At 43.4% G+C, this 27,677-nt stretch overlaps 1 protein-coding gene across 3 annotated transcripts in view; it reads left to right on the forward strand.

The window, feature by feature from the left end:
- The window catches only part of LOC134350224 (nectin-1-like), a 63,193-nt gene that overhangs the window by 4,399 nt on the left and 31,117 nt on the right, over positions 1 to 27,677 (forward strand). Inside the window, exon 1 of one of the 3 annotated variants that reach the window (XM_063055230.1) lies at positions 26,454 to 26,673. The exons of 1 other annotated variant lie outside the window; for it this stretch is intronic. In XM_063055230.1, the coding sequence (XP_062911300.1) occupies positions 26,628 to 26,673 (46 nt within the window). In that variant the 5' untranslated portion in view covers positions 26,454 to 26,627. One more of the 3 variants, XM_063055232.1, reaches the window with a different exon arrangement.

Here is a 27,677-nt window from a genome sequence, read left to right on the forward strand (position 1 = left end):
TTTCTGAACCAACATGTCGAGGAACCAACTAGAGATCAGGCCATTCTAGACTGGTTTTTGAGCAATGAGGAAGGGTTAGTTAGCAATCTTGTCGTGCGAGGCCCCTTGGGTAAGAGTAACTATAATATGGTGGAATTCTTCATTAAGATGGAGAGTGACATAGCTAACTCAGTAAAATAGGTTCTGAAATTAAAGAAGGGTAACTTTGAAGGTATGAGACGTGAATTAGCTAAGATAGACTGGCAAATGATACTTAAAGGGTTGACGGTGGATATGCAATGGCAAGCATTTAAAGATCGCATGGATGAACAACAGCAATTGTTCATCCCAGTTTGGCAAAAGAATAAACCAGGGAAGGTAGTGCACCCATGGCTGACAAGGGAAATTAGGGATAATATCAATTCCAAAGAAGAAACGTACAAATTAGCCAGAAAAAGTGGCTCACCTGAGGACTGGGAGAAATTCAGAGTCCAGCAGAGGAGGACAAAGGGCTTAATTAGGAAAGGGAAAAAAAGATTATGAGAGAAAGCTGGCAGGGAACATAAAAACTGACTGTAAAAGCTTTTATAGATATGTGAAAAGAAAAAGATTGGTTAAGACAAATGTAAGTCGCTTACAGTCAGAAACAGGTGAATTGATCATGGGGAACAAGGACCAACTGAATAACTACTTTGGTTCTGTCTTCACTAAGGAGGACATAAATAATCTTCCGGAAATAGTAGGGGACCAAGGGTCTAGTGAGATGGAGGAACTGAGGGAAATACATGTTAGTAGGGAAGTGGTGTTAGGTAAATTGAAGGAATTAAAGGCAGACAAATCCCCAGGGCCAGATGGTCTACATCCCAGAATGCTTAAGGAAGTAGCCCAAGAAATAATGGATGCATTAGTGATAATTTTTCAAAACTCTTTAGATTCTGGATTAGTTCCTGAGGATTGGAGGGTGGCTAATGTAATGCCACTTTTTAAAAAAGGAGGGAGAGAGAAACCAGGGAATTATACACCGGTTAGCCTAACATCGGTGGTGGGGAAACTGCTAGAGTCAGTTATCAAAGATGTGATAACAGCACATTTGGAAAGCAATGAAATCATCGGACAAAGTCAGCATGGATTTGTGAAAGGAAAATCATGTCTGATGAATCCCATAGAATTTTTTGAGCATGCAACTAGTAGAGTGGATAGGGGAGAACCAGTGGATGTAGTATATTTGGATTTTCAAAAGGCTTTTGACCAGGTCCCACACAGGAGATTAGCGTGCAAACTTAAAGCACACGGCATTGGGGGTATGGTATTGATGTGGATAGAGAATTGGTTGGCAGACAGGAAGCAAGGAGTGGGAATAAACGGGACCTTTTTAGAATGGCAGGCAGTGACTAGTGGGGTACCACAAGGCTCAGTGCTGGGACCCCAGTTGTTTACAATATATATTAATGACTTAGATGAGGGAATTAAATGCAACATCTCCAAGTTTGCGGATGACATGAAGCTGGGCGGCAGTGTAAGCTGTGAGGAGGATGCTAAGAGGATGCAGGGTGACTTGGATAGGTTAGGTGAGTGGGCAAATTCATGGCAGATGCAATTTAATGTGGATAAATGTGAGGGCAAGAACAAGAAAACAGATTATTATCTGAATGGTGGCTGATTAGGAAAAGGGGAGGTGCAACGAGACCTGGCTGTCATTGTATACCAGTCATTGAAAGTGGGCATGCAGGTACAGCAGGCTGTGAAAAAGGCGAATGGTATGCTGGCATTTATAGCAAGAAGATTCGAGTACAGGAACAGGGAGGTTCTACTGCAGTTGTACAAGGCCTTGGTGAGACCACACCTGGAATATTGTGTGCAGTTTTGGTCCCCTAATCTGAGGAAAGACATTCTTGCCATAGAGGGAGTACAAAGAAGGTTCACCAGATTGATTCCTGGGATGGCAGGATTTTCATATGATGAAAGACTGGATCGACTAGGTTTATACTCACTGGAATTTAGAAGATTGAGGGGGAATCTTATTGAAACGTATAAAATTCTAAAGGGATTGGACAGGCTAGATGCAGGAAGATTTCTTCCGAAGTTGGGGAAGTCCAGAATGAAGGGTCACAATTTAAGGATAAAGGGGAAGCCTTTTAGGACCGAGATGAGGAAAAACTTCTTCACACAGAGAGTGGTGAATCTGTGGAATTCTCTGCCACAGGAAACAGTTGAGGCCAGTTCATTGGCGATATTTAAGAGACAGTTAGATATGGCCCTTGTGGCTAAAGGAATCGGGGGGTATGGAGAGATGGCAGGTGCAGGGTTCTGAGTTGGATGAACAGCCATGATCACACTGAATGGCGGTGGTGGCTCAAAGGGCTGAATGGCCTACTCCTGCACCTATTTTCTATGTTTCTATGTTTCTATCCCCTCATGCCCTGACTAATCAGGAATTTATCAACCTCTGTCTTAAATATACATAAAGACCTTGCCTCTATAGCTGGTTGTGACAAAGAATTCCACAGATTGACTACTCTCTGGATAAAGAAATTCCTCCTCATCTCCGATCTAAAAGGACACCACTCTATTCTGGGTCTGTGTCCTCTGGTCTTAAACTCACTCACCACAGGAGACATCCTCTCCACATCCACTCTATGAAGACCATTCCCTCCTCTTTATTCTAAATTCTAGTGAATACAGGCCCAGAGCCGTCAAATGCTCTTCATAGGACAAAACGTTCGTTCCTGGAATCATTTTCGTGAACCTCCTTTGAACCGTCTCCAGTTTCCACTCATACTTTCTTTTCTTTCTTTTTCCAATATTTTAATTAAATTACATATACACAAATACAGAATTCATAAGGATACGTATTATAAATCAAAATAAGGTAGCACATCATGCACTATATATAAATCACATTGATACAATCACGGTATCCCATATTCATGATCAATCAAATAAAATAAATTGAATTATGAAATACAATAATATGGTTAATTATATTAATAAAAAAATCTACACCCACTACCAACACAAAGCTGGTTGGTAAAAAAAAAACAAAAAAAAGAAGAGTACTTTACCATATAGTGTTTTATAATAATAGCCCAGATCTATATTTTAATAACAATAACAATTCAAAGAGTTTCAAAATAGTTCAGAAAGTGTCCCCATAACATTTGAAAATCTTGATTAGAGTCAGAAATCAAACAACAAATCTTCTCTGAATTTAAACATGACATAACTTTGCATGACCATTCAGCATGTGTGTGTGGGGGTGGGGGGGGCAACCTCCTTCCATTTAAGCAAGATCGCCCTCCTAGCCATAAGAGAAATAAAAGCCAGCACCCGCAAATGAGAAGGCTCCAAAATTATAGCTCTTTCCTCAACAATACCAAACAAGGCAGTCAAAGGATTGGGCTTAAAATTAACTTTAAAAAGTACAGAAAAAGTTTGGAATACATCTTTCCAATATTTTTCAAGGCTCGAACATGACCAAAACATATGAAATAATGAAGCCTCTCCATTATTATGTCTGTCACGATAAGGAGATATATCTTTAGACATATGAGTCCTATGTACCACTTTAAATTGCAGGAGGGAATGACGAGCACATAATGATGACGAATTAACCATTTTGAAAATAGCCCTCCAGGTCTCATCAGATAATGAAGTCTGTAAATCCTTTTTACCAATCTTTTTTAATTTTGTCTAATTTTGTAATTTTGTGCATGGCCATACACTTTCCAACACTGCATTCCATCTGCTAGTCTTTTGTACATTCTCTTAATCTGTCTGATTCCTTCTATAGCCTCACTACTTCCTAAAAAAATAACTTGCCTCTCCACTTATCTTCATATTGTTTTCAATTCCATCATCCAAATCATTGACATATAACACAAGAAGAATTGGTCCCAAAACAGACCCATGTGAAACACTATTAGTGCCAGCAGCGGACATGTAAAGGCTCCCTTTATTCCCACTCTTTGCCTCCTGCCAATCAGCCACTGGCTTATCCATGCAAATTATTTTCCCTGTAATACCATGAACTCATAGCTTGTTAAGCAGCCTCATGTGTGATATATTGTCAAAGGCCTTCTGAAAATTCTAGTACACAGCATTAAACAATTCTCCTTTGTCTATCCTGCTTGTTATTTCTTCAAAGATTTCTAACTGATTTGTTAGGCAAGATTTTCCCTTAAGGAAACTGCGCTGTCTATACAGCCTATTTTATCAAGTGCCTCTCTAAGACCTCATCCTTAGTAATCCACTCCAACATCGTCCCAACCACTGAGGTCAGACTTACTGGCCTATAGTTTCCTTTCTGGGCAATGTCTTTTCATGACGGGTGACAATACTCTTCCTAGTTGTGTTACCAGGACTTGTGTTATGCAGTCTCTGTTCATACGACCATTCACCACCTACTCCCATGGCTACACCTGACCCTGATTTGAGGATGGGGTTGGTAGTGGGGAAATGCTAAGCAGGTGCTACACTTTGCCCAGGGGTGGGTGACCTGCAGGCTAGCAGAGGGAAGGAACGCCTTACACCTCTATGGTAGAGATACATTTTCACCCCACCACCCGAGGATGTGATGAAGCTTTCTTTCCATGAATGACTCACTCAGAAGTTTCTGCCAAGCTGGTCAGCCTGGGACTGTTTTCCCTGGAGTGAAGGAGAATGAGAAAGACCTGAGATGTTTATAAAATCATGAAGAAGGCAGGTAAGGTAGAGAATTCTAAAACTAGTGGACATAGTATATGAGAGACAATAAATTAAATGAGACTTGATGAGAATGCTCTTCACACAGAGAATAGTCCCCGTAAGGATGGAGCTACTGGAGGAGACCATAGACCATAAGACCATAAGACGTATCAGAATCGTATTCAAGTTCCATATTACCAACATATGTCGTGAAATTTGTTGTCATTACGGCAGCAATAGAATGCAATGCATAATAATAGAAAAATGTGAATTGCAGTAAGTATATATGTATATATTAAATAGTTAAATAAGTAGTGCAAAAATAAAACATAGTGCATTAGTGCTCATGGGTTCAATCTCAATTTAGAAGTCGAATGGTAGTGAGGATGAAAATGTTCCTGAATCATTGGTTGGTGTCTTTCATTCTCGGTGTCTCCTTCCTGATGGTAACAATGAGAACAACTGATATCTTGGCTGATGGGGGTCCTTAGTGATGGATGCTACCTTTTTGAAGCATCTCTCCTTGAAGATGTCCTGGGGACTATGGAGTCCAGTGCATTTAATGGAGCCGACTAGGTTTAGAATTCTCTACGGTTTATTTCGGCCCTGTGCAGTAACATTCTCCACGCCACCTGCCCCATACCAGACGGTGATGCAGCCAGTGAGAATGTACTCCGCAGTAGATCTGTAAAGAAATCAGTATCTTTGGTTACATACTAAACCTACTCAAAGCCCTAATGAAATATAGCCGCAGTCGTGCCTTCTTTGTAGCTGCATCGGTATGTTGTGCCCAGGATAGATCCACAGAAATATTGGCACCCAGGAACTCACTCTTTCCACTTCTAATCCCTCCATGAGGACTGGTGTGTGTTCCACCATCTTACCCTTTCTGAGGTGCAAGTTTGTTACTGTGACACCACTCCACTCATTGATGTATCTCACTTCCAGTACGCTCCCTTCTCACCGTCTGAAATTCTGCCAGCAATAGTTGTGTTGTCAGCAAACTTATAGATGGCATTAAAGCTGTGCCCACCACGCACTCATGGGTGTAGAGAGTGTAGAGAGGTGGGCTAAGCACACATCCCCGATGTGCATCAGTGATGATTGCAGGCGAGGTGGAGATGTTACTTCCGATCCACATAGATTATGGTCTTCCGTTTAGGAAGTCGAGGATGCAGTTGTTGAGCGAGGTACAGAGGCCCTGGTTTAGGAGCCCTTGGATGAGAACTGTAGGAATAGTTGTGTTTTTACCGCCACATTGTGGTCAATAAACAGCATCCTGACATAGGCATTTGTAGTGTCCAAGTGATCTAAATCCGCGTGAACAGCCAATGAGATTGCATCCACCGTAGACTTATTATGGCGATAGGCAAATTGCAGTGGGTCCACGTCCTTTCCGAGAAAGAAGTTAATTCTTGTCAGAACCAATCTTCCTAAACACTTCATTGCCATAGGTGGGAGTGCTACTTAGGAGCAGAATTAGGCCATTCTTCCCATCTGCTTTCTAAGGTTATGCCCTTCCATTAAGGCTGTACCTCTGATCCTAGGCTTCCTGACCATCAAAATCAACCTCTCCTTGTCCACTTTATATATGCCTTTTAATACTTGGTAGATTCTAGTGAGAGCCTCATCATTCTTAACACCAGCGAAAGCAGACAGAAATCTATCAAACACTCATCATTCATAGTAGAGGTCAGCAGAATTACAATGTTTAAGAGACAAATGGTCGGGTAAATGGAAAGAACAATGTAGAGATATATGGGATAAACGTTGGCAGGTCTGCAGTGATTCATGAAGTTCCTTCTCAGCATCAATTTAAAGTTGGAAATGAATGTTGGCTTCATCAATTGTATCTTCCTCCAGAAAAACATCTAAAATTGAAATATAACCATATAACAAACCATATAACAATTACAGCACGGAAACAGGCCATCTTGGCCCTTCTAGTCCATGCTGAACTCTTACTGTCTCCTAGTCCCACCGACCTGCACTCAGCCCATAACCCTCCATTCCTTTCCTGTCCATATATCTATCCAATCTAACATTAAATGACAACATCGAACCTGCCTCAACCACTTCTTCTGGAAGCTCATTCCACACAGCTACCACTCTCTGAAGTTCCCCCTCATGTTACCCCTAAACTTTTGTCCTTTAACTCTCAACTCATGTCCTCTTGTTTTAATCTTCCCCACTCTAAATGGAAAAAGCCTATCCACGTCAACTCTATCAATCCCCCTCATAATTTTAAACACCTCTATCAAGTTCCCCCTCAATCTTCTACACTCCAAAGAATAAAGACCTAACTTGTTCAACCTTTCTCTGTAACTTAGGAGATGAAACCCAGGTAACATTTCGGTAAACCTCCTCTGTACTCTCTCAATTTTATTGACATCTTTCCTATAATTCGGTGACCAGAACTGTACACAATACTCCAAATTTGGCCTTATCAATGCCTTATACAAATTCAACATTACATCCCAACTCCTATACTCAATGCTCTGATTAATAAAGGCCAGTATACCAAAAGCTTTCATCACCACCCTATCCACATGAGATTCCACCTTCAGGGAACTATGCATCATTATTCCTAGATCCCTCTGTTCTACAGCATTCTTCAATGCCCTACTATTTACCATGTATGTCCTATTTTGATTAGTCCTACCAAAATGCAGCACCTCACATTTTTCAGCATTAAACTCCACCTGCCATCTTTCAGCCCACTCTTCTAACTGTCCTAAATCTCTCTGCAAGCTTTGAAAACCTACCTCATCATCTACAACACCACCTATCTTAGTATCAGCTGCATACTTAGTAATCCAATTTACCACCCCATCATCCAGATCATTAATATATATGACAAACAACATTGGACCCAGTACAGATCCTTGAGGCAGACCGCTACACACCGTCCTCCAATCTGACACACAGTTATCCACCACTACTCTCTGGCATCTCCCATCTTTCCACTGTTGAATCCATTTTACTACTTCCATATTAATGCCTAACGATTGAACCTTCCTAACTAACCTTCCGTGTGGAACCTTGTCAAAGGCCTTACTGAAGTCCATATAGACAACATCCACTGATGAGTTGAATAAATATCTCCTCTGTTCTCCCAGGAGAGTTGACTCCTGCAGGAATTCATGCTTAGATGTAAACCAGGTAAAATACTTCAGTCACAATCAATTGTACTGTACTGTACACATTCAAAATTCAGTCGATTCATTACCCTGAAACTAAGGGGCTCAATGAATGTTTCAATTAAAGGGCAGATACAGTTTTTTTTTTCTCCCTGCACTTTAAATGCTGACAGGGAATACAACAAAGAATCTTCAGCCACGTTGGTCAAAACAAATGGAAGCTGTTCCACCATCTTCCTGTGGTGTTGCTAAGTAACAGCATTGTGGCATCGGGTGAGGGGGTGTCTTGTTGCAGTGTCATTTCATAGATCCCTAAAGGTGGAAACTGAAGCAGATGGAAATATGAAGACAGAATATGGAATGTTTTGTGTTATGTGGGATGCCCGGCCTTCTTCGGACAGGAAGAAGAGTATGTCGTAACTTCAAACTAGACATTGGTTAGATCGCACTTGGAATATTTTGTACAGCTCTCGTCGCCATTCTGTGGGAGTGATCTGGTGAGAGCTCTCGACTGGAACAGTACATTTCCTTTGTTAAACTACTCCATTGTTTGGAGTTGGTGGCGGAGTCCGAGGGATGTCTTGATAGAGGTACTCAATATTACAGGAGAGTGAGATAAGGTAGACCATTGCACTGTTTCCCTATAGGGTGCATCTCTAAAAGAAAACAGCACACAGCTTTCAGGAGAGAAAAGACATTTGGGGATATTCACAGTTTTATAGCTCAGTGTCATAAATACTCAGAGCATAATCCTAGAGTTGGTGGGGAGGCAGATACTATCACAGAATATGAGGTATGTTAAAGATGGATATGGACCTAACGAGGGTTTGCCTGGATAGGCACAGCTGTCGTCATTAACATGGTAGGCCAAAGTGTCCATTTCTGTGTTGTACAACTCTAGACTCTAAAACCAAGTTAAAAAATAACAGGATCTGCAAAAGCAGAACATTGTCTGAAAAAATGGAATCTTGGAAGTGAAACCTCCAGTTGCTCACAGAGTCAAAATGAGCCTTGAAACTTCTGCTAATTAATTTTCGATGAGGGAACCGTCTCACCAATCATGCGATTCCAACTGTGGTGTAATTTCCTTTCTGTAGTTTCACAAGTTTAATTGCAACAAAACAAGTCATCTAACAATGAAATATACAGTATATAGATTTCAATAAAACGGGAAGTCTGAGCTATGGCTCCAGACAGATATTCCAACGCAGATCTCAAAAACATAGACCAGGCTAAAACTTCAGCCACAGAAATGAAGAAGTTCTGCACTATTAGACTTGCAAGCACTCACATCAAACCATATCTATAGCAGGGACTATTTTTAAGATGCAAAGACCCTTGGATTTCGATCACAATCATGAGAGTTAATGAGAAAAAAACAAGTGCTTTAAACCTACGCTTAGGCAGTACCTAAGCAGATAGAAACAGATTTAAGTTTTCAAACCAAACACCTGTTTAAAATCTATGGAATTAGAATACAATAGCTGTTCAAATTTGCAGACAGGGTGACATGTGGAGGTAAATAAAAGAGATTCTGCAGATGAGAGAAATCCAGAACAACATACACAATGCCAAAACAAACAAGACAAAAATTGGAGATGCTGGAAATCCAAGCAACATACACAAAATGCTGGAGAAATTCAGTCCTAATGAAGAGTCTTGGCCCAAAGCATCGACTGCTTATTCATTTCCTTGGTTCTGTCGCACTTGCTGAATTCATCCAGCAATTTGAGTTGTGGGCCTAGGAGGAGGAATTTCTGCTTGAGTCAGGAATTCTAAGCTTGCCTACCTACTTTTGTAGCTGCTCATTTGATGAATAAAACCAGATAGCGCATGAGAGAAAAATAAACACAAGGAGCAATAGGAGCAGCACAGAAACGGAATCTGAATTGAAAGGGAACGCTGAAATTAGCCAAGCAGTTTCCAGGTTCCATGGCCTTATTAAAACCAAAATATACAGAAGGCAGATCAGTATGGCACAGGAATAGGCTCAGGCCAACTCGGCCCATGATGCTGAGCATGAGATCAGTCTCAACAAATCTTATCTGTCTGTAGATGGTCAGATCCCTACACTCACTAACTGTTTGCGTGCCTGTGTAAATGCCACTTAAATGTTACTAGTGTACTATAGCTGCATGTACCCCTTCACCAAGAGTGTGGTCTTGGAAACTACCAGTCTTTGTCCAAAAATAGCCTCCTTTAAAATTTGCCTCTCTCAGAGAAAATACCTCGACTATTCGTCATAAATATTCTCTGGGTTACAGGCACAGGTTATCACCTTGTTCATGTCTAAATAGAAAACAATAAGTCTTTTGCATTTCAAATCATTCCTGGCAGAAATGGAAACTTCCTCCAGTTTACCACAACACTGAAACAGGAAATAGCAGCAAGTGACCTGATGTGCAGTTTCACAGAATTAAGTGTGATCTTCTGTGTCTGGGCTATGTCAACATACTGCCAAAGGCTTTTTGTGAACATTCTGCCCAAGGCTTTTTCATGCTCAAAATGTGCTTCATTGACTTAGGGGGGAGACCAATGAGATGGGCTCCTCTGTTGGGCACATTGCGGGGTCAGTGGAAAAATGAAAAAGCAGAGAGACAGGAATGTCAAATGACACCCAAGTCGAACAGTGGTGGCATCTTCAATGAAATCCTGAGCACAAATTGCATTACACTGGACTGGAAAGAAGCAACAATGAATCTGGAAGGTGTGTTTGGAGAGCTGTATGGTGAAGATGGATGACATATAAAGCCAGGCATATAAAGCACCCTTTGTCCCTGCACCCTTTACACCCTTCTTTACACCCTTTGTCTCTGCAGACAAGGGGTGTAAGCCAGTCTGATGAAAATCAATGTGTAAAACCACGGGTGTCTGTACTTACCTGTGTCTGTCTACTTCAGTCTAGAAGTGAATAACTTTCTGCAAGCTTAGCACTTGTTCTCCAAAGTCCCTTTACCGTATTACACCCCTTGTGCCCCACTATTCATCGTATAGGTCATAACATAATCAGATGTATCACAGTGGAGTGTAGTTGGTCTTACGTAGGAGAAAGTGCTTGGGTAGCTGAGAGTTCTGAAGGTGGATGTCAACTGGACTAGATGGACTACAACCAACGATTCTGAAAGGGATTCTATAGAGAATGTGGAAACATTAGTAATGATTTTTCAAACATCACTAGATTCTAGAACGTTTCCAGAGGGCTGGAAGATTGCGAACATCACTCCAGTGTTTAAAAAGGGAGGGAAGCAAAAGACAGGAAATCGTAGGCCAGTTGGCCAGACTACAGTGTTGTGTAAGATGTTAGAGTCCATTATTAAGAAAGAAGTTTCGAGGTACTTGGAGTCACACTATAAAATAAGCTGAACTCAACATGGTTTCCTTAAGAGGAAATCATGTCTGACAAATCTGTTGGAATAATTTGAAGAGATAATAGGCACGATAAACAAAGGAGTCAGTGTATGTTGCTTACTTGGATTTTCAGAAGGCGTTTGACAAAGTGCTGCAATTATGGATGCTTAACAAGATAAGAGTCTTGGAATTACAGGTGAGATACTAGCTTCTATAGAATATTGGCTAACTGGCAGGAAGCAAAGAAAGGAAATAAAGGTTCTTTACTGGTTGGCTGCCAGTGACTAGTGGTATACCTCAGGGTCCATATTGGGACCAGTTCTTTTTCACCTTATATGGCAATGATCTGGATGATGGAATTAATGGCTTTGTAGCCAAGTGTGCAGAAGATATAAAGGCAGGTGGAAAGGCAAGTAGCTTGGAGGATGCAGGAAGTCTGTAGAATTAATTCAACAGATTAGGAGAATGGGCAGATAGAATACATTGCAGGGGACTGTATGGTCATGCACTTTGTTAGAAGGTATAAAAGTATTTAAAGGCACAAACTATTTTATAACTGGAAGAAAATGCAGAAGTCAAAGGTGTAATGAGATTTGCAGGACTCCCTGAAGGTTATCTTGCAGGTTGAGGTGGTAGTAACGGACATAAATGCAATGTTACTGTTCATGTCAAGAGGACTAGAGTCCAAAAGAAAGGGTGAAATAATAAGGTTTTATAAGGCATTAGTCAGACTGCATTGGAGTATTATCATTGAGTATATTTAAAGCAAAGGCCGATATCTTCTTGATTAGGAAGGACATCAACCTTTACAGGTAAAAGGCAAGAATGGCATTGAAAGAGAAAATAAATTTGTCTTGGTGTAAAGATGGAGCAAATCTGATGGTCTGAATGTCCCAATTTGCTGTTATATCTCATGGTCTTATGAGAGTCCTTGTTGAAGGCCTTGAACAAACCAAAATGGACAGTATCAAATGACATACACCCATTTACCCTTTTGGTTATTTCAAAAATACTCTATTACTAAGACATTGGGCACTGTTTAATGAATGCATTCATAATTTATCACACATACAGCTTGTATGTGCCTGCTTATATGAGCCCTACAATTTTCTAAATATACAGTGAGCAAACTCCTTGAAGTGTCATTTTTCTACAGTGAAGACGTGACACACACTTATGGTAGACTGCACAATCACATCCATTATAAGTACGTTCAACAGGAAAAGAAATAATGTTGCTGTGTTTATGGCTGGTTGCTAACTAGTGATCAGCCACCATCAACCGCACCCCCCGCCCCCTCCAACAACCTGTGGATGAATCAACCCTACTCCATGTTGAAAGCCACTTAGAAAAAGGGCTGACGCAGATTGTACAGTACTCTGGATGAGAGACTCTAATGTCCATCAGCAAGAGCAAGTCGCTAATACCATACTGCTCAAGCTAGCACATTGTTGCAGTATTGGCTTTCTGGCAGGGGGCGAGGAAACCAAGAGAGAAAAGTCATCACCAACCTTAAAATAGATTAAACGGTCAGCACAACATGGTGAGCGATGTCCATTTATTGTGCTGTAGTGTTCTATGTTCTATGTTCTAATCTACTGTACCTACTGCAGTAGGAGACTGTATCAGTAGGAGCCAAAATTGCAAAGTTCTGTTGAGTCAAAGTCCCGTCTTCAGTGAAAATTCACTCCATTTTCTTGTGTGGCACGACCACCACGTTAAATGAACAAACTGCAGAAAAATATGGTAACTCAGATCTGAATATCCAAGAGGCTCCGTGGGCCAGTGAGTTCAGTGGAATTGTACTCAATGACAATCTGCGACCTCATGCCCAGTGCATCTTCCATTCTACTGTGACCATCAAATCAGGGGATATGTTTTGGCTCAATGCAAATTTCAGGGTGCAACACTAGGAGAAAAACATGGCACACCCGAGAATAAGGACTTAACCAAGTAAAGCTACAGTATAGTTCTACTTGCTTCCATGATCACAATCACACCCTCTTCTGTGAACCACATTCATTATCGAGCCCCTTTCTGTATATAGAGTCAGATTATACATATAACTGTTACTTGTACTCTACATTGCGGTTTACAAGTTTGTTTTATAGATTTTTTTGTGATTTGTGTTATGTATGCTTATTTTGATTCTTCATGCTTTATCACATCAGATCCATATTAGCACTCATTCCTTTTCCTTTACGTTTACTAAAAACTGACAATAAACAATCCTGAACCTTGATGCTGGAAAAAAATGAACAGTTTGCATGAGTAGAACCAAGTCATCCCATGACCAAAGGAAGAGAGCTAAGCTCTGCAGCCCTGTCACATCCAGTCAGAATAGTCAACAATCGAATATTTCAGTGGAAGAGTAGGCTACACTGAAATCTCCATTCACAACGATGGAGGAGCTCAACATGTCAGTGCTCAGGAGAAAGCCCAGGTACTTGCAATTACTTTCAGCCTGAAATGAAAAGTGATGATCCACCCTGAGCTTCTTCAGCTGTTCCAGCATAATAGATGCCTGTCTTTGGCCAATTCAATTCACACCAACTGATATGAAGAAATGTCTACAGATACTGGATACAGAAAGGTTTTGGCCCTCGTATTGAATCACAAGTATTGATGGCTTGTGCTCTAGTGCACACTGCATGGTAAAGGTGCTTCAATCAAGCTACAGGAATGACATCTACCCAACAATTTTTCAAATTTCCCAGGCACTTCCTATGTACAAGAAGCAGGGAGGATCTATCCCAGACAATTACTGACCCATTAGTCTCTCCTTGATCACTGGCAAAGTGATGGAAAGAATAATCAATTCTGTTATCAACCCTCACTTGCATACAAAAAAAATCACAGTTCTGTGTATTGGTTTATCATCCATTGCTGTATCATGGATAAAACGATGGACTCCAAAGCTGAAGTGAGGCTTACTGCCCTTGACATCATGACAGCTTTTGATGGAGTATGGCATCAAGGAGTCTTGGTTAAACTGGTGTTAATTGGAATCAGGTTGAATGCCGTCTGTTTGTTGGAATCTCATCTCGGCAAAAGCAGGATGGTTGTGATACTTGGAAATTAGTCTGAAGCACAGGACCAAGCTGCAAGAGTTTATCAGTGCTATAACCTAGAACCAAACATCTTTAGATGCTTCACCAAGGATCTTCCTCAAGCCATGAGATCAGAAGTAGAGATATTCACTGACGTTTACACAATGTTCAGCTCAATTTGCAAACCCTCAGATAATGAAGTACCAGGGTTGGTGACAAGCATCAGTGGTATCACATGTGCCAGTCAGTGATGTAATCTAACAGTAGAAAACCCATCTACCACCCACTGATGTTCAGAAGATTTACCATTGCTGAATGTCATGCTCTCAATATCCTTGTGCTTACCACTGACCAGAATCGGAACTGACGTAGTCGTATACAAAGCATGGCTACCAGAGCATGTCTGAGGCTAGGAAATCTGTGATGAGCAACTCACCTCCTAACTCCCCAAAGCATTACCACTATCTATAAGGCAGAAGTGAAGAGTATGATTGAATACTTTCCATTTCCCTGGATGAGTACAGCTATAAGAAAGCTAATGGCATGCTGGCCTTCATAACAAGGGGAATTGAATATGGGAGCAAGGAGGTCCTTCTGCAGCTGTACAGGGTCCTGGTGAGACCACACCTGGTGTATTGTGTGCAGTTTTGGTCTCCAAATTTGAGGAAGGATATTCTTGCTATTGAGATAGTGCAGCGTAGGTTCACAAGGTTAATTCCTGGGATGGCGAGACTGTCATATGTTGAAAGATTGGAGCAACTGGGCTTGTATACACTGGAATTTAGAAGGACGAGAAGGGATCTGATAACATATCAGATTATTAAGGGATTGGACACGCTGGAGGCAGGAAGCATGTTCCCGCTGATGGGTGAGTCTAGAACCAGAGGCCACAGTTTAAGAATAAGGGGTAGGCCATTTAGAATGGAGTTGAGGAAAAACTTTTTCACCCAGAGAGTGGTAGATATGTGGAATGCTCTGCCCCAAAAGGCAGTGGAGGCCAAGTCTCTGGACATTTTCAAGGAAGTGATGGGTAGAACCCTTAAAGATAGTGGAATCAAAGGTTATGGGGATAAGGCAGGAACTGGATACTGATTGTGGATGATCAGCCATGATCACAGTGAATGGCAGTGCTGGTTCTAAGGGCCGAATGGCCTATCCTGCACCTTTTGTCTATTGTCTATAAGCAGACTTAGACTCACAATCTACAGGACATAGCATCAGTCTTGATAGGCACTCTGTCCGCACATACAATCACTTCAGCACTGACGCACAGTATCATCTACAGGAATTATTGCATCAACTTACCAAACCTCCAGAGGCAGCACTTCCCAAACTGACAATTTCTACCAACTAGTTTGACATAGATATTAAAACCATGGGGCACCACCGTCTGGACGTTGCCATCCAAACCACACACCATACTAAATGGCAAATATCAAGGATCAAATTTCTACTCATATACCTTTACATGTATTAAGAATTTACCTTGGTATGTTGGTCCCGTTGCAATATGTAACAAATTGTTCTTAATTGCTATTGGTCAGACCCATGATAGCCTCCGTAGTCAGTGGACATTCACCTGAAATACAATCTAATAGTCGGCGGCAGTATATCTTTTATTGAGCTGCGGTCCTACAATTGGCATCGCAAGCGTTCTTGCCCTCTGTAAATATTTTTACAGTTTGGGAAGTTTATATTTTTTTCGGGTACGTTGCAATTCTGCTCAGTAGACACTTTATTCAGCACACCTGTACATATGCTCATAGCTAATTAGCCAATCACGTCGCAGCAACTCGATGGCATTGTCAAGAGGTTCAGTAGTTGTTCAGACCAAACATCAGAATGGGAAAGAAATGTGATACAAGTGACTTTGACCATGAGATGATTGTTGGGGCCAGAAGGAGTGGGTTGAGTATTTCCGATGCTGCTGATTTCCTAGGATTTTCCCACAGGACAGTCTCCGGGAATAGTGTGAAAAAAAAAATCTAATGAACGTCGGTTCTGTGGGCGAAACGCTTTCATAATTAAGTCAGAGGAGAATGGACAGACTGGTTCAATCTGACAGGTGGGCGACAATATCTCAAATAATCACGTGTTACAACAATAGTATACTTAAGAGCATCTCTGGACGGACAACACGTCGAGTCTTTAAGTGGATGGTTACAGCATACAGAAAGGAACCTAGTGGTCACTTAGTAGGTATTTCCGCTACCTAAAAAAGTGGCCACTGATTGTATACCGTCGTTGTGGACAATATAAGGGAAATAATATTGTCAAATACAGTTTGCATTATTTCTTATTTCATCAAAGGCAAGACTTACACCTAATTGACAATGCCATAGTCAAATTCACTACGTTGATGAACTCATTGTACGAGGCAAGGCAGGTTTTTCTCTTCCCATCGTCGATACTGGTGGGCATCATGCTGCATTGGCTGAGAACTATCACTATTACGTCCACATTGTTTATCCTTGTGTTCCGTGGAATTCTATCATTTTAAATTATGACTGCCGCCGGTTTCCCATTGGCTGTCGTACAGTGGGTGACTGGTACTTCGGACAATGAAGTAGTAGCTGGGACCATTAACAATTCAGTCAAACACTTCACTGAGGATTAAGAGTAAAATAGTAAATCAGATTATTATTCTTACATGTACAAAGGTACAAAAATATTTTGCACGCCACCCATACCAATCACTTCATTACAACCGTGCATCTAATAATTTCAAGGGGAAACAATAAAAGAACACTGAATAAAATATTACATTTACAAGGAGATGCAGGTAGAAAATAAAGTGCAAGTTCTTAATGAGGTATTGTCACAAGGGGGTGCTGGAAACAGACCCAAATGCGAAACATAGACAGGACTTGACTAGAGTAGTGACGTGACAGGATTCAGGCAAGGAGCAGCGACAAAAACGCAGACTTGGGCTAGGGAAAGCGGGACCAGGACCTGGAACCATGTACAGTACTAGGAAACAAGGCTTGGACTCCGAGCCCGAGAATGGACAAGGACCCAGAACCTGGATCCTGCCTCGGGCTTGGACCCCGGAACCAGGCAAGGACGTGACATGGCTTCAGGACAGGACGTGGCTGGTGTCCAGAGGCCTGAGCTTGGAGACAGGCTGGGGTCTTAGCTCTTGGGGCTTGAGGCTTGAGGCTTGGGTTCTTCGGTCTTGAGGTTGGCTGCGGGATCGTCGAGGCTAGGGTTCTTGGAGCTTGGCTGCGGGATCGTCGAGGCTAGGGTTCTTGGAGCTTGACTGCGGGATCGTCGAGGCTAGGGTTCTTGGAGCTTGGCTGCGGGATCGTCGAGGCTAGGGTTCTTGGAGCTTGACTGCGGGATCGTCGAGGCTAGGGTTCTTGGAGCTTGGCTGCGGGATCGTCGAGGCTAGGGTTCTTGGGGCTTGACTGCGGGATCGTCGAGGCTAGGGTTCTTGGAGCTTGACTGCGGGATCGTCGAGGCTAGGGTTCTTGGGGCTTGACTGCGGGATCGTCGAGGCTAGGGTTCTTGGAGCTTGGCTGCGGGATCGTCGAGGCTAGGGTTCTTGGAGCTTGACTGCGGGATTGTTGGAGCTCAGAGACAGACTGGGAACCAAACATGAACATAAAGCCGGGACTTATCCTTCGACAAGCCGGGACTCTACTTCTCCACACCAAGGTGGGACAGGTCTACCTGTTGGGTAACGGCGGGACGACCAGACTTACCCAACAGATGCAAAGACAAGGCAAGACATGTCCCGCCGCAGGTCAACGGCAAGACAGCCTGACTTACCCCACGGAGTTAAGGACAAGAAAACACAAACACCAAAGAACGACAGACAGATCCATCTCTACTTCAGGGTTGCTCCAAGACGGCCACTCAACTGGCCCGGGATACAGTCGTATCCATACTGCAAAGACTACTCCAGTAAGTGTCAACAAGGCTCCATGAAGTGGTGGTCCTACCACCAGGTCTAGAGATCACGGATGATTTCACTAGCCTTCCATCAGCAAGTTGCTCCAAGGGGGACTGATGAGACAAACCAGCAGCCCACATTCAACCCCAAGGCTACTTATATTGCAAGCCCAAAGATGGGAATGAGGTGCCTATGATTAACACAAACAAGGGACAGCTGGAAGACCCGGAGTCCCGAGTCCACGGACCAGACCGTGAACCGGAATGCCGGCTTCACGTACTGGACCATGACAGTTATATTGTGAAGTGAACACTAGGACGAATAAATGAAACCCCACACTGAAATTAGACTGGTAATTCTCCACTTCAATGCAATATACTTACTGAACATGTGATTGGCACAGCAATGTCAGAGTGTTTGAGGTTAGTCAATGTTTAGGGTTACGGATAATGACTATGCTAATGCAACGTTCCTTAGAAAGCGAAAGACTGAAGTAATATTTGCTAGTTTGCATTAACCCCATTTCCATCTTCTTATGCATTTCAACAAGGAAATTGCTAACTTTGATTGTTGTACTTAATCAACCGATAAAAATAGAAGCTACATGAGTGAATACATTACCAACATGAATAAAACCACCACAGTTGTCATTGACGTTTTGAAAAAACATTTAGAGGCTCCCCAACCAGAAGCCCATGAAGAACTTTAAGATCCGCATTGATCTGGGGGTCAAATCAGTGGTATTCACGTCTGATACAAGGTACAAGACGTCCAGGTACAATCTCTGGTCAGCTATCTCATGTGCGAAGTGGAAATTCCGAATCAAACGTGATTCAATGAAGGATGCTCGACAGCTGAGGCAGGGCCTGAATGCTATTACTTCTTACAAAGTGAAACAGGCGACATAGATGACCACTAGTTTTCACTCCCAGTTGACCCCAATGTCTTACATTGCCCGATTTGACTGCTGCTAAGAACCAGTAATTCGGTTACGTTGTTAAGAATTTAAACAGTTAAAAAGGTGAAGGTATTGTCTGCCCATAGCTGTGTGTGCGAGCGTATTGATTATGGCGAGTCAGAATTTCAGAGTATACATAGTTTGATAATAAATGCACTTTGAACTTGAATTCTTTAACCTGGGTACGACTGTCAAATTCCAGAGGACGTCTGTTGAAAATGAAGGGGGGAAAGTTTAAAAAAAATTGATAAGCTGGAAATAAATTTGCCCATTGACCCAGTTTAATGGCATCTTTCCCTTAGGCCGACCATCACTACATGCAACACTTCAAACCTGGCATTTCTGACTTCCTCAAGAACTGTAAGACAACCTCCCATCTCCGGATTTTCGGATATAACTGATGAAAGCACAAGCGTGCCAAAAGATTGCATGTGCCGCCGCTTTCAGGGAACCATGTACACCCACTGTTAGGTAACTGTGTTTTGCAACGCTCTCCAGCACCCTACTATTTACTGTGTAGGCCCAGCCCTGTTTGTTTCACCATAATTCAGCTGAATAAATTTCCACCTGCCATTCCTCTGCCGACTAGCCCAGTTGATCAAGATCCTGTTACAAACTTAGATAAACTTCTTCGCTGCCCGTATATCAACAGTGTTAATATTAGCAGGGAAAATAGTAACATTGTGACTTATTTTGTCTTTCAAATCGCCCGAACCATCCATTTCTGCATCATTCCTACTCTAATCCATATTATTTCTTTATTAAAATCAACCCCACTACCCACGTCATACTCTTCCGCTTACCCGCACGGGGCAATTTACAGAGAGCTTTCGGACATTAGGCAAACCTGATACACCCGGAGAGAAATCCGCGCAGTCAGAAGAACTACGTGGAAACTCAACGCACTGTTCGCGGCCCGGTCTCTACCGCGATGAGTTCCAGGCTCTACCAGCCACGGCACTGTGCTGCCTCCATTTCATGTACTTAAAATTGTCGAATGAATTTAGTCTACTTGTCTTATTACAACTTCAATATTTGTCAGATCAACTTAAAATAACCTGAGGAAGTAAATCCGATTAGTCATGGGCTTTGTGGAAGAAGCGAGAGGGTGGTAGTAGAGGGGTGCCTCTTTCACAGAAGGTCTGTAACCAGTGGTGGGCCGCAGGGATCGGTTCTGGGTCCTTTTCGTTTGCCATCTATATCAATGATCTGGACGATAAGGTGTTTAACTGGGTCAACAAATTTGCCGATGACACCAAGATTAGGGGTGTACTGAACACTGAGGAAGACTATCATAGCTTGCAGGGATATCTGTATCAGCTGGAAAAGTGGACTAAAAATGGCAGATGGAATATAATGCAGAAACATGCGAGGTAATGCACTTCGGTAGGACCTACGGGGGTAGGTCTTACACGGTGAACGGTCGGGTTCTGAGAAGTGTGGTATGTGACAAGAATACACATAGATTAAGATGTTAGCTGTCCTGTGCTGGCACCAGTGGGATCAGCAGTTGGTCTGCCACCTGTCTTCAGGAGAAAGAGAGATAAGGAAAACAATGGTGCAGCATTTGGAGATGTTAATGAAGGGACGGGAGAGAGTAACGGAAGGAGAGCTGTCAAGATCGGCTCCCCCTTTGAACCCTGAACTGTTTGAAGTGATGGACAGGCGATACCCCAGCAGGAGGATAAAAAGGGACAGGTTCACTAAGGCAGGACACACACGACACCCCGAAGTAACGAGACCCTGGAAGCGGTGCGCCTCTCACAAGTCGGTGGGAAGTTTTTGGATGGCTGGTCGCAGGACAAGCCATAGACGCACAGGGTGGAAAGGCACGATCGGCGGGAACCTGGTGTGTGTCCACCCTTGCCTGGGTGCCGGGTTCACCGCAGAGAAACGATCGTATCTGGAAACGGAGGGGTCACGGTCGGTGACCTCAGATGACATCACAAAGGACTCACCCGAAAACTGACTGCGAATGTCTGTGTGTGCAAGCCGTTTGAATATTCATTTGTTTTGTTCTCTCTTTCCTTCCCCCCACACTGTCCATCTCCCACGGCAGCGATTACTGCGAACTGAACTGAACTAAATTGAACTGAACTTTGCGTCACTTTGAAACTGGTCATTTACCCCTAGACAACGATTGAGCTTGATTGATCCTGTTTTCTTAATTCTGTGTACATGTGTGTTTATCATTGCTGAACTGTTGCATTTATTATCCTTTTGATTAGAGTACTGTGTTGCTTGCTTCTTTAATAAAACTTTCTTAGTTCTAGTAATCCAGACTCCAACTGAGTGATCCATTTCTGCTGGTTTGGCAACCCAGTTACGGGGTACGTAACATAAGTGGGGTTCTCGTCCGCGATTTTGAATGCTAAATTTGGGACGGAGTAAATTGATTGGGTCAAAATTCCTGACAGAAAGAAAAGACAAACAGCAGAAATGGAGGCTGAGGAATTTATAAAGGCTCCGACCTTGGAGGCATTAGAGGATGCCAGGAAATCGGAATTGGTAGCTGTGGCCAAACGGTTGAATCTTGCTAAGGGGAAGTCGACAATGAGGAGAGAGGAGATACACAGAGCTATCATAGAGCACTATGTATCTAAAGGTGTGTTTCCCCAAGCCGAGCTGGAGGTGGTGTCTATTGAAAAACCTGCTGGAGACGCGGTACAGGTGCAGCTTGAAAAACTGAGACTCGAGCACGAGTTCCGGGTATGGCAGTTGGAGCGAGAAGAGAAAGAGAGGGACAGACAGTTGGAGCAAGAAGAGAAGGAGAGAGAGTTAGAAAGGCAGGAGAGAGAATTAGAAAGGCGCGAGAAAGAGAAAGAGTTAGAAAAGCAGGAGAGAGAGAGAGAGAGAGACAGTTGGAGCGAGAGGAGTAACAGACGGAAAGGGAATTCGAGCTGGAGAAGTTAAGGATAAGGGCAGAGCAGGGGCCCGTGCCGAACCAAGGTGGAGGGTTCCGGGCGACCCAGGAGGTTAGGCTGGTTCCCCCATTTGACGATACCGACGTGGATCGGTACTTTCTCCATTTCGAAAAAGTTGCTACAAGTCAGGACTGGCCGAGGGATGTGGGCTGTTTTGCTTCAGAGTGTACTGAAAGGGAAAGCCCAACAAGCTTACTCAGCTTTGTCCGCGGAAGATGCCCAGAGGTATGAGGTGGTGAAAGAGGCCATCCTCAGGATTTATGAGTTGGTCCCGGAGGCAAACCGGCAGAGGTTCCGGAATGCGAGGAAGCAGTGGGACCGCACGTATTTAGAGTTTGCCCGTGAGATGCAGACATATTGTGAGCGTTGGTGCGCCTCAAAGGGGGTAGGGGGGATTATGACAGACTGCTACAGCTGATCCTGATTGAGCAGTTTAAAGGTTGTGTCCCTGAAGGTATGAGACCCTACCTAGATGAGAAAGAGGCAGCCACGTTAGCCGCAACTGCTAAGTTAGCGGATGAGTAAGCGTTGACGCGTAAAATGAAGTTTTCCCCGAGTAAAGGCTACCAGAAGGGTAGTCAGGACGGCGGGGAGAGTCCGCCAGAAAAGTCAGAAAATAAGCCGGGGACTAGTGAGAGGGATAAGGTAGACCGGGAGCAGTCTGGTAGGAAGTCTCCTGGGGTCGTCTGTTATAATTGCGGGAAAGTCGGACACTTTGCGTCCAGGTGCTTTGCCCCAAAGAAGGAGACGGGAAAAGGAAAAACGGCGATTTTGACTGGCTGTATTGAGCTGGTAAACGAACCGCTAGGACAGGACAGATCTGCCAAAGTTCAGGAAGGGCGCGAGAGGTTTATCTCGGCCGGATTGGTGTCAGTGAAGGAGGGGTTAAAACCAGTTCCAGTGCGGATCTGGAGAGACACGGGAACGTGTCAGTCACTAATACCGAAGAGTGTGTTAGAGTTTAGCTCAGAGACCCAGACTGGGGAGGTCAAGGTCAGAGGTATTGGGGAAGGGACAGAGGCCATCCCTTTGCACCAGATACACTTACAAAGCAACCTGGTCTCTGGACTAGTCACGATTGGGGTGAGGTCCGAATTACCGATGAAAGGCGTGGAAGTCTTGCTCGGTAATGACCTCGCCGGGGGAATCGTGTTCCCAACAGTGAGATTAACAGGTCAGCCTGCCAGCATTGAGGCCCCGCCCATGAACTCACAGGTTCATCAGGGGACTGCGGTAGTAAATTTAGCTAGGACGTTTCTGCCAGCCTTGTATGAGAAGGGGGTAGAAAGTGAAAAGAAGGAGTGTAGTGAAACAAGAGGTAGTGAGGGAGCTGAGACAGACTTAGCATTAGCCAGGAAAGAATTTGTGCAGGCGCAGGAGCGAGACGAGAGGCTGATAGTTTTGGCAGAGACAGCTCTCTCTGGCACAGAGTTAACAAGGGAGCCAGTAGGCTATTGTGTGGAGGAGGAAGTACTAAGGAAGAAAGGGAAACCAAGTACCGTACCCGCAGATGAGGAATGGGGGGTGGTGCAAAAGAGTTATGGGGATGAGATTTTTAACCTGGCCCACAAGGAACCCCCCGGTGGACATTTTGCTGTGCTGGAGGAAACAGTTGGTGGAATCATGAAAGAGGTTTACCAGCCGCACCGGAGGAAGGATGTTATTGATCATGGCAGACGCAAACTGAGACGGTCACAGGCTTTTGATATGCTAACAAATCTAGTCGGTGTTAGCGCGGAAATCAATGAAGCTAGGGTCTCCCTGATAAGAGAAAAAAATCATTTTGAAAAGATGAGTATGGTATCGACCAGATGGGAGAAGGCTATTGTTTTGGCCAGCTCTGCTGATAAGGTCTCTCCCTTAATCCCCGAACAAAGCGACTCTTTAGGAGAAGTAATTAAACGACTCACACACGTGTGTTTGATTGTCCCGAGGCGATGCAAAGAACTGGGACGTTGGGTGGTGTTGTTTACACTAGGCCAGCCTAGCGAACAACAGCCCTATAGAATGAGTAATTCGGTGACGAAAGGGCTGACGAACACAGAGGTGTGTATTGGCGATGTAATATGGCTGTCTGAAGCCAGCTTGATAGTGAACCTTGAAAAAAATGATTTCGGCCACACGAAGGTCACTTACCTGGGAATTGCGATGACACAGGGGCAGCTGGCAGCGATGCAAGCTAAAGTGCGGGCTATCTCTGACATCCCAACCCCGACAGACAAGAGGGTCCTCAGAAGGCTCTTGGAGATGGTGGGGTACTGTAGGAAGTTTTGCAATAACTCTGCAGTTACTACCCCTCCCCCTCCTACTAAGCCCTTGCGAGAGAAAACTAAGTCGGAATGGGACGACCCTTGTTATTGTGGTCCGGGACGAAACCCAATGAGAGGTTACATTGATCGCAATTCATCAGTGTTTTTGGCCACTATGAAGTTTGCTAAATTGGAGCCTGGTCTAAGGGATTATTAATAACACATATAAAAGGAACAGAAAATGTGATGGCTGACTGTCTGTCAGGTGTTGACAACTTCAAATTCGCTGTATTAGCCAAATAGCTGATAAAGATGTGTATTTGTGTGTATCAAATAATGTATTCATGTTTGTAATTTTTACCCCGGTAAAAATCCTTAAAGTGTGACGAGAATACACATAGATTAAGATGTTAGTTGTCCTGTGCTGGCACCAGTGGGATCAGCAGTTGGTCTGCCACCTGTCTTCAGGAGAAAGAGAGATAAGGAAAACAATGGTGCAGCATTTGGAGATGTTAATGAAGGGATGGGAGAGAGTAACGGAAGGAGAGCTGTCAAGATCGGCTCCCCCTTTGAACCCTGAACTGTTTGAAGTGATGGACAGGCGATACCCCAGCAGGAGGATAAAAAGGGACAGGTTCGCTAAGGCAGGACACACACGACACCCCGAAGTAACGAGACCCTGGAAGCGGTGCGCCTCTCACAAGTCGGTGGGAAGTTTTTGGATGGCTGGTCGCAGGACAAGCCATAGACGCACAGGGTGGAAAGGCACGATCGGCGGGAACCTGGTGTGTGTCCACCCTTGCCTGGGTGCCGGGTTCACCGCAGAGAAACGATCGTATCTGGAAACGGAGGGGTCACGGTCGGTGACCTCAGATGACATCACAAAGGACTCACCCGAAAGCTGACTGCGAATGTCTGTGTGTGCAAGCCGTTTGAATATTCATTCGTTTTGCTTTCTCTCTCCTTCCCCCCACACTGTCCATCTCCCACGGCAGCGATTACTGCGAGCTGAACTGAACTAAATTGAACTGAACTTTGCGTCACTTTGAAACTGATCATTTACCCCTAGACAACGATAGAGCTTGATTGATCCTGTTATCTTAATTCTATGTACATGTGTGTTTATCATTGCTGAACTGTTGTATTTATTATCCTTTTGATTAGAGTACTGTGTTGTTTGCTTCTTTAATAAAACTTTCTTAGTTCTAGTAATCCAGACTCCAACTGAGTGATCCATTCCTGCTGGTTTGGCAACCCAGTTATGGGGTACATAACAGGTAGAAAAAAGTGATCTGGGAATACAGGCACACAATTCTTTGAATATGGCAGCACAGGTAGTTAGGATCGTTTAAAAAAAAGCTTTTGGCACATTGACCTTCAGAAATCAATGTATTGAATACAAGAAATTGAAGTTGTATAAGGCGTTGGTGAGGCCTGATCTGGAGTATTGTGTGCAGTTTTGGTTAACTACCTACAGGGGAAATGTAAACAAGGTTGAAAGAGTACAGAGAAAATTGCCACGTCTGGAGGACCTGAGTTATAAGGAAAGATTGAATAAGTTAGGAATGTATTCTTTAAACATAGAAAACTGGGAGGTGATTTGACAAAATTATGAGTGGTATAGATGGGGAAAAGGAAGCAGGCTTTTCCCACCGAGGTTGGCTGGGACTGGACCAGAGGTCGTGGTTTAAGAGAGAAAGGTGAGAACTTTATGCGGAAGATGAGGAGAAACTTTTTCACTCAAAGGGCCATGAGAGCATGGAGTGAGCTGCCAGCACAAGTTGTGCATGAGAGCTTGATTTCAACGTTTAAGAGAAGCTTAGATAGGTGCATGGATAGGAGGGGTATTGAGGTGCAGGTGCAGGGGTCCCGGTGCAGGTCGATAGGCAGTTTAAATGGTTTCAGCATGGACTAGATGGGCCCAAGAGCCGGTTTCTGTGCTGTACTTCTCTATTACCCTATGAAAAAGGAACTAATGTTTTCCGAATTTTTCTCCCAAAACACCGGAGGAACAAAATCATTCGTAAATATGTGTCAAACAAATTGTTTCTCTACGTTCTGCCTTCCTGAAATTCAAACAAACAAAAATAATCCAGCTATGTTTGCAAGTTGAAAGAAATGAAATCGGTAGGCAGACGATTGGCTAGGAGGAATCCGTGCTTTACTCCAGTTACTTATAAAAATGCTGCAAGTGCTGTTTGGATCTAAGAGATCCACCATGATTGGCTGTTAGGTCGTGCGCCAAGAACCATGTTCAATTCCACTTTTCTTGTGTAAAGTGAGCAGTAACCACAAATAAGAGCGATGCAGAAACTGAACGTCAGCTAGAGCCCGAAGTTCAAAGCTTAATTTCAACAACTCAAAGGAAACGTTCTTTGCCAATGCTGAAATCGTATCGGGAATGCTTCAGTTATGTTGGATATTGTTTCAGTTCACTTTTCTCGGAGGTACGTTTAGAAAACCAGGACAACGGTTCACGTTAATTTTAACGTCTGAGCGGATTTACTTGTCATGGATACTGCAGGGTTGTTTACAACGGCTGCTTTAGTCGTTTGATCTGAGCTGAATGCTTTAAAGGTTGCTACCTGTTTAGGTATGAGCTAATTCATATTTTTGTGTCACAGATCAAAGACTCCGAGGTTCATTCTCGAGCACTTCCAAAAACATTGATTTTGTCAATAAATTGAAGTTTTAAAAACTACAAGAAATCTGAACATAAACAAAAAATTATGGAAAAATTTGGGAAGTCGGGGAGCATCTGTTGAAAGAGAAGTCGGTTTAATGAGACGTGATCTGCATTCGTTTAGACCTAGGTTCCCGGGGTTGTGTGTGTGGGGGGGGCGGTGGTGGGATGGGGGGGGGGTGGAATCGGTCACTTCCTCGCACAGATGTTGGCTGACTTACTGAACTTTCTTACTATTTACTGTAATTATTCATGATTTCAGCAGGGCCGTCGACAGTCAGTCGGCCTGACTTCGACGAGCGATTCCGTCAGCTGCCTGCGTCTATGTTTCAATGGCATTTATAAACGCGCGACGCGCTTACTAATCTTTTAACTATGGAAGAATTGACTGAAAATTCCTAAAAGGGCCCACATACGGTAATCCAAAGGAAGAATAATTTCAACTTCCCGCATTGAGGTTCCCCATCCAAGAAGCCAGAACAACTATCTTTCGGGAATGTGATATAGTAGTTATGTTGGGCGTTGCTGAGAATATTGTGTGCAGTTCCGGTAACTAGGTATAGCATTAATGTCATTAATTTGTAAAGAGTGCAGAAGTATTCAGCAGGATATTGCCAAGATTTCAATTATAAGGAGAGACTGAATAGGCTGGGACTATTCCCTCTGGAGCGTAGGTGCTAAGGTGGAGACCTTATATTTGTTTATGAAATCACGAGGGGCAGAGATAAGCTGGATGGTCACCTTGTTTTTCCCGAGAGTGGGGGGTGG

This window comes from Mobula hypostoma, chromosome 8 (genome assembly GCF_963921235.1).
Source record: "Mobula hypostoma chromosome 8, sMobHyp1.1, whole genome shotgun sequence".
Classification (NCBI taxonomy): domain Eukaryota; kingdom Metazoa; phylum Chordata; class Chondrichthyes; order Myliobatiformes; family Myliobatidae; genus Mobula; species Mobula hypostoma.